This window comes from Bos grunniens, chromosome 1, assembly GCF_055505025.1.
Source record: "Bos grunniens cultivar Pamir isolate PY7600 chromosome 1, Bosgru_T2T1.0, whole genome shotgun sequence".
NCBI classification, from domain to species: domain Eukaryota; kingdom Metazoa; phylum Chordata; class Mammalia; order Artiodactyla; family Bovidae; genus Bos; species Bos grunniens.
In genome coordinates, this window is record NC_141165.1 from 15227678 (window position 1) to 15247042 (window position 19365).

The 19365-nt window shown below is 52.8% G+C and overlaps 1 protein-coding gene across 1 annotated transcript in view; it reads right to left on the reverse strand.

Annotated features, from left to right (window-relative positions):
- Positions 1 to 16886, reverse strand: part of UMODL1 (uromodulin like 1) — a 75532-nt gene extending 58646 nt beyond the window's left edge. Inside the window, exons 1-5 of the mRNA XM_086315713.1 lie at positions 16811 to 16886; positions 12018 to 12260; positions 4180 to 4341; positions 2631 to 2752; positions 88 to 274 (exon numbers count right to left, since the gene is read on the reverse strand). Of these exons, the coding sequence (XP_086171839.1) occupies positions 88 to 274; positions 2631 to 2752; positions 4180 to 4341; positions 12018 to 12260; positions 16811 to 16886 (790 nt within the window). The remainder of the gene's footprint in view (positions 1 to 87; positions 275 to 2630; positions 2753 to 4179; positions 4342 to 12017; positions 12261 to 16810) is intronic.
- Positions 16887 to 19365: the final 2479 nt, after the last annotated feature.

Genomic DNA, 19365 nt, shown 5'->3' on the forward strand with positions numbered 1-19365 from the left:
ATGAGTCCACCCTACCCCCTCAACTGGATGATTCTCCTAGCAGTCCTGCAGCCCCTGACCCAAGGGGACCACTGAAGGGAGCCCCACCTTGCACTTGGACATCAATCACTTCATAGATGCGCTTCACCATGCCATCCAGCACTGCGGAGACGCGGGCCACGGGCATCGGCCTTGGCAGGCCCAGCAGCAGCCAGGACACTGTGGTGGAGGTGTCCCCCCTCGCTGAGTGCAGGTGGTGGACAGTGGTGTCCAGTGGCTGCAGAGCACTGGTGACCTGTGAAACCAGGGTCAGAGCATCACGCGGTAGAAGGGCACCCCATCAGGTAGACTGGGAGAGGACGGAGGTCCAGAGATGTTATAAGCTATACATACACACGGTACACACACACACGCATCATTCACCTGTGCAAAAAAGAGAAATCTTTACAATATTTTCACTTCTGCCTTCATTCCAATAAAAGTCCTGTAAACCGGATTATAAATACTTAGGGGCTGAATCGTGTCCCCCGCTACCAAAAAACAATCCCCACATTGGAGTCCTAGCACCTCAGAATGTGACCTTATTTGGAGACAAGGCTGCTGCAGATGTAATTATTAAGATGAGCTCATTAGGTTGGGCCTTGCTCCAATGTGACTAGTGTCCTTCCACCAAGGAATTTGGACACAGACAGACACTGGCAGAAGGGAATGGTGTGAAGACACAGGGAGAAGCCAAGGAGAGGTCTGACACGTACCCCTGCCTGTGCGCTCTGCCACGGCAGCCCCAAAAAGAGACACGGGTCAGTGCGGGACCCCCCCACCACCCCTTGCAGCTGACAGCAGAGAATCAGGTCTGGAATTAGGTGTCAAGTCACGTCTGGTATTTTCTGAAGTGTAATGATCCCTTTTCTTATTCCACTTGACTTCCTTTTGCTCCAGTCTAGGATCTTGACATCTCAAGGTATTATTTGCCTTGGGAAGCCAGGCAAAGCAGCATGACCACCAGGAGAACCCTGAAGTGGGCTTTGCCAAAAAGCTCCTGAGTCTCCCCAGGGAACCAGAACGTGTTTGGGTGGGGGCACAAAGCCCGTGCCCTCCTCAGCAGGCTTGAAACCCTTCACGAGGGTCAGCAGAGCAGAAAGCCAACACCGGCCTCTTGCAAACCCCTTAGTCAGAGTGCCTAACATTTGCTACAGTCAGGGTCCCGTGTGGACAGGCCCCTCCAGCAGCGAGGAACAAAGCTTATACACACGAAGAGATAAAGGGCGACAGGAGACAGTGACATACAAAACCCAGCAACTGCCCCAGCTCAGAACCTACCCAGATCAGCATCATCTTAAGCTCTTTACATGGACTGTCTCAACCTCACAGCCACTGTCTCAGGTAAGATTATGATTATTTCTGTTTAACAGAATCTAAGGCACAGAGAGGTTAAGTAACTTGCCCAAGGTCACACAGCTGATGAGTGACAGTGCTGGGATTTGAATCCAGGCAATCTGGCTGCAGACTGGCCATGTTCTTACTGGCCTACTGTGCATCCCAAACTCTGCAACAAGCTAAGGCGAGACAGAAATCTCTTCCAGTGGGGGCAGTTAAGGACACTTCTGGGTCAAGGTGATGACTGAGAATACCTCTCAAACCAGTTACTGCACAGCCCAGAGCAAGGGGAGGGAGTGTGCCCTCTGTTAACTGGGCTCATCCCATCCAACTCTGGGTCTGATGTCATGGCACATGAGACACATCTGTTGGGCCTGATGGTCAGGCGGAACCAGCCACACCGTGCGGAGCCCAGTGCACAGGGGAAATGTGCAGCCCCTCGTTCAGGAATCATCAAGCACTTCAAGAGGCAGTGGCCAAGCATCTCACCAGGTGCAGGGCCTTTCGCAACATGTGGGGAATTGTGTGGGTCATCCGCCTGAGGTCAGACCACCATCTAGGGCAGGCACCTCACAGTGGGTGACGAGCAGTGCCTGCCCCTGCTGGCTGGGTTCCTAGAACTTGGGTGGGGGTTGTGGGGGACACCCAGCAGGTGAAGATATCCTGCTGGTTGGAGGTGTTGCTAAGGCGCCAGAAAGTTTGAGTTGTGTCTAGGTTGGGGCTCCCCCGGGGGCCAGTGTCACCCCTCGGGGGACCTGTGGCTACACCTGGAGACAGTTTTGGTTGTCACAGCTGGGCACATTTTGTGCTTAGAGCCAGGCCTGCCGCAAAATCCTATGGGACAGGCAGCCCCACAGCAAAGACCTGTCCAGCCCCAATCGTGAATGGTGCTGAGGGGGTGGAGCCCTACCTAGAGGCCTCATCCAGCACCTTGCAAACTTCTGAGATACTCCCTCAATCGGGAGCCAGAACTTGGGATCCCTAAGGGAGGTACTCGAGGGCACAGCTCCAGGGCCTGGGAAGGCTGCACCCGGCACCCTTGTGTTTAAGCAACAGACCCTGGAGAGAGGAGGGGTTCCCTGCTCCGCGCCATGAGGGTGCAGGGCTTGTATATTAGATACCTCAAAACACGCCAAACTGCACGCTTGTAAGAGTGCATTTTGTTGCATGAAAAATCATACCTCTTTCAAGCCATTTTTAAGGAAGATCTCACGTTTGGTTCAGAGGCAGTCACTTGGGGTCACTCATGGAGCCCCTTCCTCCCCCCGACCTACCATGGAGTGCAAAAGCCTCATGTGATCCAGAAGCCGCGGGTCCACCTGCTGGAGCTCCTTGAAGTCCATCTTCACCACAACTGTCACGTTGTACCAGCAACCCTCCCGGTTGCTCTCTGGAGCTGCGAAAGGGAACATGGGTGAGCCACAGGCCCAGGACAGGGTGGGGCCGTCAGAGGTCACTGGGGCGGTGTGGCACATTCCCCCACCTCCCGTCCCCGCTCCTCTCATATTACAGATAATCCTATGTATACTATATAATATATTATTACATACAGTGTATACTAGATGGGCTTCCCTGGTAGCTCAGGCAGTAAAGTATCTGCCTGCAATGCAGGAGCCCCGAGTTCAATCCTGTGTCAGGAAGATCCTCTAGAGCAGGGAATGGCAATCCCTCCCATATTCTTGCCTGGACAGTCCCATTGACAAGGGAGCCCAGCAGATGACAGTCCATGGGATCACAAAGAGTCAGACACAACTGACAGACTAACACTTTAATTTCACTTTGATACTAGAAAATACAGTATATATTATTTATAGTATATATATATGTAATATAATACCCCATGGACTATACAGTCCATGGAATTCTCCAGGTCAGAATGATGGTATGGGTAGCCGTTCCCATCTCCAGGGGATCTTCCCAACCCAGGGACTGAACCCAGGTCTCCCGCATTGCAGGCAGATTTTTTACCAGCTGGGCCACCAGGGAAGTCCAAGAATACTGGAATGGGTAGCCTATTCCTTCTCCAAAGGATCTTCCTAACCCAGGAATTGAACTGGGGTCTCTTGCATTGCAGCCAGATTTTTTTTTTACCAGCTGATCTACCAGGGAAGTCCTGTAATATAATACAGTAAATTATATATACTATATGTAACATATCAATAAATAATGAATTACAATATATATTGCACCATATATAATATGATGCACGCGTGCTCAGTTATTCCGATTGTTTCCATGGACCATAGCCCACCAGGCTCCTCTGTTCATGGGATTTCCCAAACAAGAATACTAGAGTGGGTTCCCATTTCCTTCTCCAGTGGATCATCCCAAACCAGGGATTGAACCCGAGTCTCCTGTGGCTCTTGCATTGGCTGGCAGATCCTTTACCTCCTAGTGCCGCTTGGGAAGCCTGTATAAAATGTACACAAATGTGTGTTTCCCTGTCTCTGAACCTTGACGAACGCCTTCTCCTAGGGGCCTGCACTGAGAACCAGGCCATGGACCTGCCAGACAGGGGGGTCCTCACGGGGCTGCACCAGCTGACAGCCCGACACCGCCCAGCTCTGACACAGCTCAGCTCCCAGCAAACTCACCGGGGCCCCAAGGGCTTCCCCTGGCAATGTGGGGAAACTGAGGCACCTGCTCTTCCAGGAACGTCTTCCCCACTTGGGGCATCTGTGAGCACAGTTCCCCCCAGAGGTCAGTGGCCAGATATTGATGAGTGAAGCAGGCCAGACACAGGCTGTAGGCTCCCCGTAAAACCCAAGCAGCTGCTTCCGGAAACCCACTCCCCCCTCCTCCAAGATCAGGCCCCTGTCCTACCTGGGGCTGCAGGGGCTGAGCAGCGGTGGCCCCCTGATGAGGGGCAGCACTTCTGAAGACCAGGACATTCAGCATCCAAAGTGCACAGCAAGGCGGATGTTTCCAACCCCACCACTGGGCAGCTCCCAGGTCTGGATGCAAACTCCTGAGACCGGTTCAGGGCTGGGGGAACAGGTGATGAGGTGATGAGTGATGAGTGGTGTTGGCTCTAGAATCCCAGTGGGCCATGTGGTGCTGCATCCGGATGCCTCTGGGCAGAGGGATCCATCTGCGGCTCCGAGGCACGCAGAGCAACCCGCTCAAGGGCCTCGCCATGCCCTGCAGAGCAGCCATTAAGACTGTTTGCTCTGACTCTAATGCAGCCTGACTGACTTTTCTGGGAGGAGGGCAACTTTGGCTGGGGGCCTGGGTGTCCTCTCTCTTGGCCTTAGGAGTCTGTGTAGAGAGGCCCCCACCACCCCCTGAGAGGCCCCCTTGCTGCTTTGCAGCTTAACAGCTCACTCACTCATCCAGTATTTACTGAGCACTTACTATGTGCCAGGCCCAGCACAAGGTGCCCAGGACCCAGCAGAAGCCCAGAGGCAAAGTCTCTGCCTTCAGGACACTTAGAGCCTAGTGGATGGGGGCCAATGTACAAACAGAACTATGGGAGTTTGAGCAGATGAACACTGCAGGGAGGAAGGCAAGGCCCGGGAGCAGGTGGGCAAGAAGACTGCACTGGAGACGAGCGTCTGTAGGTCCAGGGAGGTGGGGGAGCCTGCAAACCGTCAGCCTTTATGCCTGGGCAGGGGGCAGCAGTGTGCAGAGTGAGGGGTAAGGCAAGAATGAGGAGTGGGCCTGGTGATGGCATAGTGGGTAAGCAGGGGGGCTGGGTCATGGAAAACCCTCTGGTGTTGTCACAGGGGGCCTGGAGGGTCAGGGCAGTCCTGCGGTGAAGGGGACACCGTGGCTGCCCTGCCCAGATTCTCACGTTATTCTGACCCCATCTCACGTTATTCCGTGTCCCCATCTTCCAGGACCCTCAGGTGGTTCTTGGGGACTGGAGCTGCCGCACATCATACGTAGAGCCCCCAGTACCTGTAGTTTGACAAACCATCTTTCCACCCCTCTGCCAACGCCATGAAGTCATCCACATCCTCCGCTCCTTCCCTCCCCTATCCTGCTTCGCTGACCTCCACGAGAGCAGTCTGACTTGCTCGTCTGAGCTGTGTCCCGGCTGCCAGGGAGGCAGGGGCCTGTCTGAGAGCCCATTGTGATGCTCCAGGTGAGAGATGGTGCAGGCTGGACCAGGGTGATGGGTGGAGGCAGCGGGAAGCCTCCGATCCTGGGAATATGCAGCTGCAACTGTCCACAGGATGTACTGACAGACAGGACAGGATGTGAAAGAAGAAGCTTCAAGAAGGCTTCAGGCCTGGTCATCCACTTGGCCCCATTCCTGGGAGAAGCTGCAGGAAGAACGGGCTCAGGCACAGCCAGGGTTTGGCTGTGCAGATGGGAAGCTTGGCACGCCTTCGGGACCTACACATGGAAATGTGGGCAGCCTGGGCTGTCCCCTCCTCTGGTCAATTCCCGGGAGGTCCACCAAGATCAGGCAGCATGGCTGTGGGCTGCACATCTCCAGGGCCACCACTCACAACGTGCTCTGCCTGGAGTGATAAAGCTCTGGGCAGATGATGCAGACATGCGGGCAAGGTCAGGGCCACCACTCACAACATGCTCCGCCTGGAGTGATACAGCTCCAGGTAGATGATGCAGATGAGCAGGCAAGAGCCCACAGGAAGTGAAAACGATGGAGGGGCGGGGCGTGCGGCCAGATGTCATTGGAGCCACCATGTGAGACTCGGGGGAACCGGTGCCCTGACCCTTAGCCAGGGGTCTGGGGGAGTCATGAGTGGGCTTTTAAAGAAAAAGAGCTTTTAGAGATCTAAGAAAGGTAAGAACTATCTAAGAATCTGCAGGCTCCTAGGGGATCTAGCCAGGAGCCAGGTGCCCATATTCAGGGATAGAAAAGCACAGAGGATGTATAGAGCTGAAACCTGGGGAAGCTGGCTGGAGGCAGGTGGCCAGGTATGAGCCAATGCTACAGGACACTCAGGATCCAGGCACTGGGGGCAGCAGGACTGACCCCTGGGAGAATCTGTGGGTCTGTGCAAGCCCAGCAGTAGATGGAGCCGAGGGCGGCACAGGACACCAAAGGCTTCACAGCCCTGAGCTCCACGGGGGTAAGAGCAGCAGGGAGAAAAGTACAAGGAAGGTGAGACCCCAGTGGCAGCATCCGAGAAAGGGCCTGCATGAGGTCTGGCTACCCACCCTGGGATAAGTGCTCCATGCCAGCATGAATGTCACTCAAACCCATCCGGCTCCCACCCAGATCCACGTAAGGCTCTGTGTCCCACACGACATTCAGAAGCACAGCTCCAGGCCCCTCAAACCCCTGGAAAGTCAGAGGAGGCGTGACAACCACGCTCTGGAAGGACGCCTACAGAGCTGGGAAGGACCCGCCCCTGGGGAGACCTGTGGGCTCGCCCGGTGGAAGGCAAGTGCTGAGTACTGACAGTGGTCCTCTGGGGTCCCCTGGGCTCTCTGCAGGATGCTCCACAGACAGAAAAAAAGGGGAGTGGCCCCACCTGCTGGGAACACATCACCAGGGCAGCTGCATCAGCCAAGGAGAAGAAGATTTAGCTGCTGAAACATGCAGAGAGGGTCCCCGTCAGCTCTCTCCTTGTGGAAGCCGAGTCTGGGCTTGGCGGTCACTCTCAGGAGTGTTCTCCTCTCCTCGCTGCCCTTGGCTCCTTCCTCACTTCCTAGTTGTCTTGGTGGCTAGTCCAATGTCTGAAGTCCTGGAGAAGCGGCCACACAGGGAAGGTTTTGGGGTGTGAAGAACAGACATGCAGGGCAGCCCGAAAGGCGGGGCTGGGATGGAAATGCGGGAATCCCTGGAGGGCCACCAACCAGGGATCCGGAGCTCTGTGCTTTCTCATCCATCATAAAAACCAACCACCTCAACACTGAAGGTATTTGATACATGAATCTAAATGTATTAATAACCTGGTCTCCTGGGACAGAAAAGTGATGTTACGGGGGGGAACAGAAATCCAAATAAAGCATGGAGTAGAGCTAACAGTAAGGCACTAGGGTTGATACTTGCTGGTACATGCACCCTGGAAATGTCAGAGCTAACATTAGGAACTCTGGGGGAAGAGGCGGGGGACTTTCTTTACTGTCTTTACAAATCTTTGTCTGGAAATCTAAAACTATTCTAAACCAAGAAGGATGAGCACCAAAGAATTGAAGCTTTTGAACTGTGGTGCTGAAGAAGACTCTTGACAGTCCCTTAGACAGCACCGGCGATCAAACCAGTCAATCTAAAGGAAATCAACCCTGAATATTCATTGGAAGGTCTGATGCTAAAGCTGAAACTCCAATACTTTGGCCACCTAATGCGAAGAGCTGACTCATTGGAAAAGACCCTGATGCTGGGAAAGATTAAGGGCAGGAGGAGAAGGGGACGACAGAGGATGAGATGGTTGGATGGCATCGTCAACTCAATGGACATGAGTTTGAGCAAGGTCCAGGAGTTGGTGATGGACAGGGAGGCCTGGTGTGCTGCAGTCCATGGGGTTGCAAAGAGCTGGACACGACTGAGTGACTGAACAACAAGAGGTTTATCTAAATGAAAGGAAAATACAGGACACGAAGAAAAATTGACTTCCCAAAATGCTTGCTTGCTCACAACAGAAGCGTTTTCGAGTTACAGTTTGTCTTAACTGGAAGGCTGCTGGTAATCTCTCTCTGTCCCTCAGGGCTGTCCAGCCTACGGAGAGCCCAAGAGAACAGTCAACAGTTCCGACTTGGTAGAAAGTTAAAAATCTGCTTCTCCTTCCCTAACCCGACACAAGCAATGCCTCCGGACTGCCCAGCACCTGGCCATCCCACGTTAGGCACGTTCAATGAGATAAGGCAGAGCTTTCTGAGCCACAGCCCTGAGGACTCTCCAGGGCTGGGGAATCTGATCCACTCTGGGATAATCAGATTATAACCCTCCTCAGAATCCTCTTTCCTCAAAGGGACCCTGGCCATCAGCCCAGGAGATGGGAAGTTTGGGGTAGGCTCCCAGTCCAGCGGGGTCCTAGGCGTGTTGTGTGAAGGAGACCAGCCATGCAGGAACAGCAGGTATTGAGTGTCCACTGTGATGCTCGGTCCTCCTCTGAGGAATCCATCCTGGGTCAATATTCCAACTTGTGTGCAGCCGTGTTTGCACCATACATTACTCATTGCAGCATTATTTATAACGAAAAAAAATTGGAAACTACGAGATATTAAGTGGTAGGAGATTGCTGAGTGCTGATCCATCCCTATGAGGTAATGCCTTGTGGGCATTAAATCATGCTGGAGAATGCGATCCATTGACACAGAAGATGTTCCAGATAAATTGCCAAGGGGTGAAAGCGTGCTATAAAATGTCTTCAACAGGGTGACCCTGCTATTGTAAAACGTCTGCCCTGAAGGAAACTAGAAGAAAATGTTAACCGTGGTTATTCTTGTGGGGCAAGGAGGGGGTTGATTATGGGCAATTTCCCTTTTTTTTCTCTCTCTCTCTTCTTTGTTTCCAAATTTTCTCCATGGCTTGTGTATTCCTTTTTGTGTTTTAAGGAGACATTTAATTAAAACCACGTATGGCTTATCATTGCTTTCAAAATGTGGGACTTAAAAAAATTGAAAAGGTCATCTAGACTGAAAACCATACCGCATGCTCTCATAATGCTCTTCCCTTTTTTAGATCCTCAGCAAGGCTGAGGTTTTGGTGCTGCTGAGATGAGACCCCTGAGCTGAGGTTGCCGAGACGTGAGAAGCCCCACACACAGGTGAGCCGCGTTTGGCCAGCACGTTCAGGGTCTGGCCTCTGCCTGGTTCCCTGACGGTCAGCCCCAGCACAGGTCTCGGTACATCACTTCCAGAGACTTCTCACTTCCAGTTCCAAAGAGCCAGGCTGTCAGGAGGCATCACAGAACCAACTTTGGTCCAACATTCAGGCTTTGATCAGAGAAGCCAGGCAGGCGTGGAGAGAATTGAGCTGCTGGTACCCATGGTGTAAACTCTTCTGACGGGGTACTTTCCAGCTGCCCACATGGTGCCCCTGAGCTTGGAGGTGGGGGGAATCAAATGCTCACCAGGGACCTTACAAGCCATAGCAAATGAGCGCTGCAGATCCCTGCCCCAGCTCTGTGTTCACACACCAGTCCCCTCAGCAGCCGCGATGCCCAGTGGGGTCCAGACACCAAACCGGGACTTTCCCAGTGGGCTCTGGGCCCATCACCACACACTGAACCCAACGGGGGTCAGGGAGACTCAGGCCCAAGTCTGCCCCATTTTGGTCAAGGGACTCGCCTTCCCCGGGCTGTGTCCCCATCAGCTCCTGTCCAGTAGTGAGGAGGAGCCTCCACTGAACATTATAGGATGCCCTCAATCAAGCCCCCTTTTCCTCTCTCTTCTCCATCCTTCGGGGCTCCTGACTGGCTCCTCTCCATGCTGCTTCTGGAGTGACCCTTTTAAGGTCCAGGAGGATTGCGGACCCCCCACTCCATCTCAGCCCCCTTTGTGGGGCTTGGGGGGCCTTCTGGGTGAGTGCTCCTTCCTTCACTCCCAGCACCTCCACCCGGTCCCCACCCTCAAACATCAGTCACCCCACGATCTGCAGTTCCCAGAGCAGATCTGCCTACAGGACTCTAGTTAGAATGTTCTGGGCCTCTCCTGCCTGGTGAGTTTCTATTTAAAGGTGTTAACACGTTACAAGTGGGGCTGAGTCCCCAAGAGGCTGGTCTGCTGGGAAGAAACATGTGCGGCAGGTGCCTCCCTGCCTTCTATCCGGGAGAATTTGCTTGTCAGCGCTGCAGGGCAGCAGAGTGCAGAGAAAGGTGACCGCTGGGCCTGGGTGGAGCCGAGGATGCCTCTGGCCTTCTGGACTTGTGACCTCACCAGCCCCATGACAGCCAGCAGGTGGGAAGTGTAGTGAAGGTGACTGAGGCAGGATGGCCCCTCCATCAACCAGAATCTGATGCTCCAAACCAAGTGCCATGAGCCCCATCCAAGGCCTCCCCAACATGGCAACCCCCCAGGAATAGGGTGCTCCCAGGGCAGGGACACCACCCTTTGTACATGTGGCCCTTAGAGACAGGGAGAGTGGAGAGGGGCCCACACTCAGCACAGGAAGAGACTCTTTGAACCCAGAACCAAGGGACAGCCCCTCCACACACAACGCCCACAAATTTCCCTTTAAGGAACCAGCATGAATGCACAGCATCTGCCCAGCTCCAGACCTGACGCCCCCTGCCCCTTCCTAGCTTTACTGGTGGTGGCCATGGTATCATTTCAAAATTCCAGGGAGAGGTACGCTTCCTGGACCTGCTCACTCTGAGCTGTCCTGTCATCTCTGAGTCTGGCCACTGAGTGGAGAGATGTCAGCTCTCCTGACCTCTGCGGACTTTGGGGGCCTGAGGGAGGGCAAGCTCAGAAGGACTCTGTGTTCCACCCACGCAGCCATCTGCAGGGTCTGGCTGATTCCCGACTCTACATCTTATAGCCCCCGGGGTTGGGGGTGCGGGGTCCACACCTAGCCTGCTGCCTGTCCTGGCCTCCGGCCCTGGTGATGGTGCACTTGGGACCCTCCCTGCACCCTCCCAAGCTGGCACTTTCTGCTTTTGGAGGTGGTGGCCCTCACGTCTCAGGGTGCCCCATGGCCACCCACGGAGCCCCACCCATCTCGCTTCCCCTCCATCATGGGTGTGGGGACAGGGCAACCTCCTGACTGTTCAGAAACCCATCTTAGCTCTGGAACTGACTCAAAGTAACGGTCACACCTCCCCCACATTCACACATGCACCCACCTGCACCCTCACCCTGGAAGAAGTCTTCTGGGAAGTTCCCTTTGGGCCAAGAGGCTGAGCCCCAAACTCCCACACAGCCTGGTCCCCTCAATCTCAGACATAGCCAGGACCAGCCACACCAGTGCTGATCACCACCCCAAGCATCTTTAAATCACACAGAAAGGATAAGAGGGCCTGGAGGCCTCTGGACAGTTAGGGGCCCCTGGGGGCCCCTTTCCATCTCTTACAGATTGGTGTTTAGATAAGGATTTCACAGTCTTTAGAATGAAAAACCTGGCTGCCAACATAGAGGAGATACAAATTCTGGTTCTCAAACTTAGCCGCCGGTTAGAATTTCTGGTGCACATTTGTGCCTGTTAAGCACTAAGTCACGTCTGACTCTTTGTGACCCCACCGACTGTAGCCTACCAGGCTCCTCTGTCCTCAGGATTCTCCAGGCAAGAATACTGGAGTGGGTTGCCGTTTCCTCCTCCAGGGGATCTTCCCAACCCAGGGATTAAACCCTGGTCTATTATGTCTCCTGCATTGGCAGGTGGGTTGTTTACCATTAGTGCCACCGGGGAAGCCCAAGAATTGCTGGAGGAGCCTTAAAAAAAAAGATCTCAGTACCCAAGCTCTGCCCCAGACAGAATCCATCACAGTCTCTGAGAAGAGACCCAGCCATCAGCATTTTTAAAGCTCTGGGGACTTTAATGTGCAGCCATGTCTGAGAGCCAACACCCACAACAGGTTCTCAAAGTGGGGCCTCATGCCAGCAGCATCAGCACCCATGAGAACGTGTACTCCACGCCTGGATGTGAAACCTTGGGCTGAGGCCAGTGCCCTGCGCTTGGGCTAGCCCTCTGAATGACCCAGCTGCTCACGGGAGGCCGAGAAGCAGCGTTCCAGAAGGATCCAGTCAGTTCAGGGCTAAGGGTGTGAACAGTGGCTATTCCAACACTGGACAGGACTCACGCAGGACACAGTAGAGGCCCAGCTGCTCGTAGCCCTCGCAGCAGTCGATCACATTCCTGGGCTCCGGAACTTCCACCTCCAGGTACCGGGTCTGGTAGACGGTCTTCGGGCAGCGCCATAAAGGGATCCAGCCCCCGCAGGGAACGCGGGTTAGGCGGGACATCTGCACAGCCTTCACGCTCTGCACGCTCTGGCTCACGCTGTAGTTGCACAGCCGGAAGCCCAGCAAAGAGAGGCCTTTTTCTATGAGGGAGGGAGGAAGATGGAGAAACAAGAGAAGAAAATGTTAGGATCAAACAATCTGTGGGGTCCTCTGCAAGTCCCCCGCTTCTGCAAGAGCAGGTGAAACAAAATCCCTGCACAGGGCAGACCCCAGAGGGTCTGCCCACTGGCCTGTATCTGAGAAGGCAATGCAGGCATGGAGACTCAAGGGATAAAGCATGACACCTATGATGAGCAAGCCTCCTCTGTAAGACAGGAGACACCTCCCAGCCTGCTCCTCCTCCCAGCGGTGCTCTACATTGAAGGGAGGGATACAGAGGAACCAAGCATCTGGGGCTCATGTCCTGGGCTCTGCTGTGGGTCCTCAGACTCTCCAGGCCAGAGACACTGTGCACACCTCTCATCTCCACAGTAAGGGCTGTCATGTGCAACGTGAACACACAGAAGTTCCCTCAGTGAATACGCCAGCCCAACATGTGCTGGGCACACTGGCAGTGACACCCATTTTGGAATGAGATGGAAGATAAACACACATGTCAAGCCCATGTGAGACGTGCATAGATGGTAAAGTACAGTCTGATTGTTGCTATCGTCAGCAGGAGATGAGGGCACAGCGTCTGCAGTGAAACACCCAGGTTGCCTTATCCGGCCCTGAATGTCTTTCACCTGGAGGTTGGCTCCTGGGCACAGATGCCCATGGCCTTCGTCAGCATTACTACTTGGTTCTCAATACCCTGTGGCACCTGCTGTTACCAGCCCCGTGTCTCAATGTCATGGACCAGCTCGCTTGGGGTCCTGGGGTGTTCTATCTGCCCAAGGAGCCTCTACTGCCTCATGGAGCAGGGACTATTATTATGGGCTGAAGGGTGGTGGCTGTTGTTCAGTCGCTTAGTCGTAGCCAACTCTTTGTGACCCCATGGACTGCAGCACGGACTTCCCTGCCCTTCACTATCTCCCAGAGTTTGCTCAGATTCATGTCCGTTGATTCAGTGATGCTATCTAACCATCTTGTCCTTTGTCGTCCCCTTCTCCTGCCCTCAATCTTTCCCAGCATCAGGGTCTTTTCCAATGAGTCAGCTCTTTGCATCCAGACTGAAGTGTGTCCCACCCCAAATTCACACATTGAAGTTCTAAGGCCCAGGACCTCAGAATGTGACCTTACTTGGAAGTAGGGTTTCTGCAGACATAACTGGTTGAGATGAGTTTATACTGGAGCAGAGTGGCCTCTAATGCAACATGACCAGTGTCCTTATCAAAGGGGAAACGGACACAGAGACAGGAATACACCCAGGGAGATAAGATGGGAGATGAGGCTGAGGTCAGGGTGATGCTCCTACAGGCCAAGGTCACTCAAACCACAAGTAGACCCAAGCCCCTGGAGACGTGGTGTCTGGGACAGACCCCCCTCCCAGACTCAGGAGGAATCCACCGTGCCCACACCTTGATCTTGAACTTCTGGCCTCCAGACTGAGAGGAAATAAATCTCAACTGTTAAGTCCCCCAGGAATCCCTGGTGGCTCAGTGGTAAAGAATCCACCTGCAATGCAGGAGACCCGGGTTCAACCCCTGGATCAGGAAGATTCCCTGGAGAAGGAAATGGCAACCCATTCCAGTATTCTTGCCTGGAGAATCACATGGACAGAAGAGCTTGGCGGGCTGCAGCCCTTGGGGTCGCAAAGAGTCAGACACAGCTCAGTGACCAAACCACCACCACCAAGTCCCCCAGTCTGTGGTGCTTTGCAGACCCCAGGGCTGACGTGGGGACCATGGGGTGCCCTCCACATTTGAGACTAGTGTGGGACTCACTGCATTCATGGGCTGTCAGTGAAGGACGAATGAATGACTTGAATATATCTTACGTCTTCATATATTCAACCTCATATAGAGCTCTAAGCTCTATGAGACTGTACACTCACTGGACAGGGCTCTATGTTACAGTGTAAACCTTCAGGGAGAAGCTGGATTTCTGGGGCAGAGTTCAGAGGGGACATCAGAAATCACCTTCATCCCCACGCCAGCACAACACCCCTGGTGACTCCCACCTTTGTCCTCCACGTGCTCAAGTGCACACGTGCTAAGTTGCTTCAGTCGTGTCCAGCTCTTTGCAACCCCATGGACTGTAGCCCGCCAGCTCCTCTGTCCATGGGATTCTCCAGGCAAGAGTACTGGAATGGGTTGCTATGCCTTCCTCCAGAGGATCTTCCTGATCCAGGGATTGAGCCCACATGTCTTACATCTCCTGCATTGGCAGGAAGGCTCATTACCGCTAGTGCCACCTGGGAAGCCCATGGGTGCCCACAAGCAGGCAGAAAGCGAGGCTTGGGGGTTGGTGACCCCCAGAAGGAATGAGGCCAAGCAAGCCCTCATGCTCAGGCTGGCGGGAGAGCCTGCAGCCTTCCTTCAGACAGAGTCGGGTGCTGAATCCCACCACCCCAGAGCGAGTCTGCTCCAAAGCCACATGGTGGCCTCCCTGGGGATGGCCAGGCCTCTGGGAGTGGACACAACCTGCACCCACCAAAGAGCGGGTCCCAGGAAGTCTTGGGAGGGACCAGGAGGCCCCTGGCTGGGTGGGGTGAGGCAGGAGCAGACAGCTTCCGAGGCCAGAGCTTAGAGGTGACTGGGACGGGGGCTGGAGAAGATGTGCAGCGAGCAGGGTCACCGTGGAGCAATGGGGTGAACAGGACGAAGCTTCCTGCATGGAGAAGTTGGTGAGGCCGACCTAGACCTTGTTTTTCATCTGAACTGAAGGCAAGATGCAACCACTGATGAAGATTACTCCTCTGCCTCCAGAAAGCCTCTGGGCCTGATCATGACAAGGTCCCAGCTGATCCTCAGCAGAGCCCTCCTGCACACAGGCATGCACGCGTGCACACACACACACACACAAACACACACACATGCACACAGACACACAGACACATATACAAACACACACACACAACACATAGAGACACTCAGACACACACAGAGACACAACACACAGAGACACAGACACACCACACACACAGACACGTGTGCACACACAGACACACGCACACACAGATACATGCACACACAGAGAGACACATGCACACACACACAGACACAGAGACACACACACATGCACACAGACATAGATACAAACACACACAGCAGACACACGTACAAACAGAGACACAGGCACACAAACAGACACACACACACACAAATCTTCCAAACTCCACTTGCCTCTCCTTTGTCTTTTACTTTGTGCTGGAGGCCACCAAGTCCTCCCAGGCCTGGCTTCTTGCCAGAGCCCACCACAGAAACCACTGGGCATATTCTGCTGTTCAACAAATCCTTTCCGCAGCACAGAAGGCGGGGTTCCCTGGTTCTAATCCCAGAGGGAGAAAATCTAAGTGCTCTGGTGGGTGCTGAGGCCAGCACTCACACCAGCTCCACAAATACCAGCCGTGTGGCTCTGACCTCATTTCAGGTCCTCTCGGTGCCCTGGTCTTGCCTTTAGTAAAATCATAGCTGTGCCTGGGATCGTAGGAGGATTAAATGGCATCATGGCCGTCGCCTCAGTATGTGGAACCTGGGAGCAGACAGACCTGCAGCCTGAAGGACCATTGAGCTGCCACCGCCCAAGCCCTCACATGCACGAAACGCCCCCTGAGATCTCATCTGGCTTCCCGACATTCCCATTGTCCTGCCACTGGCCTGAATGATGTGCACGTTACTCATTCTGGAGGAAATACCAAGTTTCCTTACAAAATCACAGTTCATAAAAAGAAATAACAAAATTCTGCCAATTTGTGAAGAAATTTTAAACCAGTTCAAAACTGAAACTGAGAGCAGGAACTCAGAAGGGCTCTGTTTGAATCCCCAACAGAATAAGATGGATGTGTAGGAGAAAACGACCTAAAAGATTTCAGCGCTCTGAAATCTGGGGCTTGTGAATCCCAGTGTTTGGCAGCTGACACGTGTCTCTCAAAGGCCCTGGATGTGTTCCCGACCCTTCTGATCCCCCTGAGCCATAAGCATCCTCGTTTAATGTCGAGGAAATGGGCTTGGCAGAGCCCCAGGTGAGTGGGAAGACCCACATCCTGAACCCCCCTCCCTGGTGGGGGAAAGGAGGTCAGAGTCAGGATCAAGGGCAGGGTCGTCCTGGTGGAAATCTTGCCCTTGGCCAGCTGTGTGACCCTGTGTGGGTCCCTGGCCACTCTGGGTCTCCCTCCCCTTATCTGTAAATTGAAGACTAATGGGCCAAGGTTCCAGAGACTTCGATTCTCCATCTCCAGGCATGTGCTACTCTCAGCAGGCCTATAGTATCTGTACTACTGGCAGAAATGCAGAGTTCTGGGTCCCACCCCAGACCCGATGACTCAGAACCTGCCCTTGAACCCCACTCACCCCTAGCTGATTCTGAAGCATTCCCATCACCTCTTTTGTGGTTACAGAAAGTTTTCCCAAAAAGGAGCAGTCCCTGACTCTCCCAGCAGGTGCATCTTTGCCTGCCCCACTCTTGGTAGGGCTGTTGTCCTCAGGAGACCCTCTCCTGGGAGCCCTTGCCCCTCCAGCATCACCCATACGGAGCCCAGACCCCTCACCTGTGAAGCCACTGGCCTGGCTCGGGTTCACAATGATGAGCAGGGCTAGCAGGGCCATCCCAAGGGTCCTGAGCATGGCTGGGCAGTGGTGGTGACTCTGGGTCTCTCCTGAGTGGCAGCACGAAGGGGCCTGGGCTGCCTGGACCCAGAGAGAAGGCCCGTCTCTCCCCTGCACCACTGACTGTGGCAGTGGCTTCAGACCGTGTGCTTGCCGGGAGCAGTCCCTTATGCCTGCTCGTAAACACCAGCCACCACTGTGGCCATGTCCCCCGGGGCACCTTTGTGTCATGGCTCATTCTCCATCCAGGCAGATGGCATCTCTCAGGAAAGGTAAGTACCCACCTGCCAGACTACATCACAGGGTCCCATCTCGTTGTTACGCAGAAAACACATTTCAGACCCGAATCTGACTCCCTCCATCAAGTCCAAAGTATTCTCTTACCTTATCGTAGCAAACTGGCAGGAGAAAACAGCAGCAAATCAAAGTGGTACATCAGATTCAGAGAGCATCCTTCGCACAATTGGACAAACAGATCAAAAGCCATAAACCTACCCCTGTGACCCAGTGATTCCTGCCTGAAGCTGGGTCTGAGGGCCATGAAGCTGCATTCTCAGAGCTGTTCATCACTTGCCAGAATTTAAAGCCGCAGGGTGTGGAAGTGAGCCTCAGGGAGGTAGGGGGTTAGTAAGTTAGTACAGAGCGTTTGAATGTAACATTGCCCAGACATGCACCCCGGAAGGACACTTAGCAGCGTGGAAACAGCTTCTCATCTTGTGACATCAAAGCAGAACCTCAAACAGTTCTGTCTCCAAGAAAAAATAACAATTCCATGATTCTATAAAAGTGGCCCCGGCCCGAGAAGGGCCGGAGAAATAAAACATGGTAAGGATGAACTGATGCTTTCAAACTGTGGTGCTGGAGAAGACTCTTGAGAGTCCCTTGGACTGTAAGGAGATCAAACTAGTCAATCCTAAAAGAAATCAACCCTGAATATTCATTGGAAGGACTGATGCTGAAGCTGAAGCTCCAATACTTTGGCCACCTGATGCAAAGAGACAACTCACTGGAAAATACCCTGGTGCTGGGAAAGAATGAGGGCTGGAGGAGAAAGGGGCAACAGGGAATGAGATGGTTGAATGGCATCATCAACTTAATGGACATTAGTTTGAGCAAACTCTGAGAGATAGTAAAGGACAGAGAAGTCTGGTGTGCTGCCGTTCGTGGGGTCGCAAAGAGTCAGACACCACTGAGAGACTGAGCGACAAACGATGACAGAATGATAGCTGATTTATGTTTTATTTCAGTAGCCATCAGGTGTGAACTGAATTTGTAAATTTCGTATCGAATACTTCCCAGCCAATGCCATCTTCTTATTCCTCTATCGGGTCATCTTTCGTTGCGTGGTACAATTTTTAATATTAAACTAGGCACAATTGTGAACATTATACAAAGATCTCATTGGTTCTACTGAGAAAACTTTCAAATAGGATAATAAAGATCCAGCTCGGCTCCATGGTTCAGATGTATAATTCCCTCGTGCTCAGCATACAAAACAGTTGTGCCAGGAGGGCCCTTCTGGCCTAATTCCCAAAGAACATGACTACATCTTTAATTCTCCAGAGATTAACCCCTGAGATTATTAACTGCTCGTTTGCATGGTTAATGACTAGATCACAGATACCAGGACAAGAGAAAAAAACTGGAAATAATCGTGCAGTTAAGGGGCTCAGAGCGAGTCTCCTGGGAGCCAGTACCCTTTATAGAAAAACAGTACTCCAGGACTGACTCACAAATCCTGCTGCTCTAACAGAGGTTTAAAAAAACGTGTCAATATACAGAATGAAGTAAGCCAAAAAAAAAAAAAAAAAACCACCAATACAGTATACTAACGCATATATATGGAATTTAGAATGATCGTAACAATAACTCTGTATACGAGACAGCAAAAGAGTCACTGATGTATAGAACAGTCTTTTGGACTCTGTGGGAGAGGGAGAGGGTGGGATGATTTGGGAGAATGGCATTGAAACGTGTATAATATCATATATGAAACGAGTTGCCAGTCCAGGTTCAATGCACGATACTGGATGCTTGAGGCTGGTGCACTGAGACGACTCAGAGGGATGGTACGGGGAGGGAGAAGGGAGGAGGGTTCAGGATGGGGAACATGTATATACCTGTGGCGGATTCATGTTGATATATGGCAAAACCAATACAATATTGTAAAGTTAAATAATAAAATAAAATCCAAAAAAATAAATAAAATAAAAAAATAAAAATTTTAAAAAGTGTCAATAAAAGAATGCATGCTAAAGTTGTAATAGAACATGCAAGAGAATAAAGTTCAATTAGCACTGACAGAATAAATCTGTGTATGTGTGTTAGTCGCTCAGTCATGCCTGACTCTTGCAACCCCATGGACTGCCAGGGTCCTCTCTCCATGGAATTCTCCAGGCAAGAATACTGGAGTGGGTTGCCATTCCCTTCTCCAGGGGATCTTCCTGACCCAGGGATTGAACCTGGATCTTCAGAGTTGCATGCAGATTCTTTACCA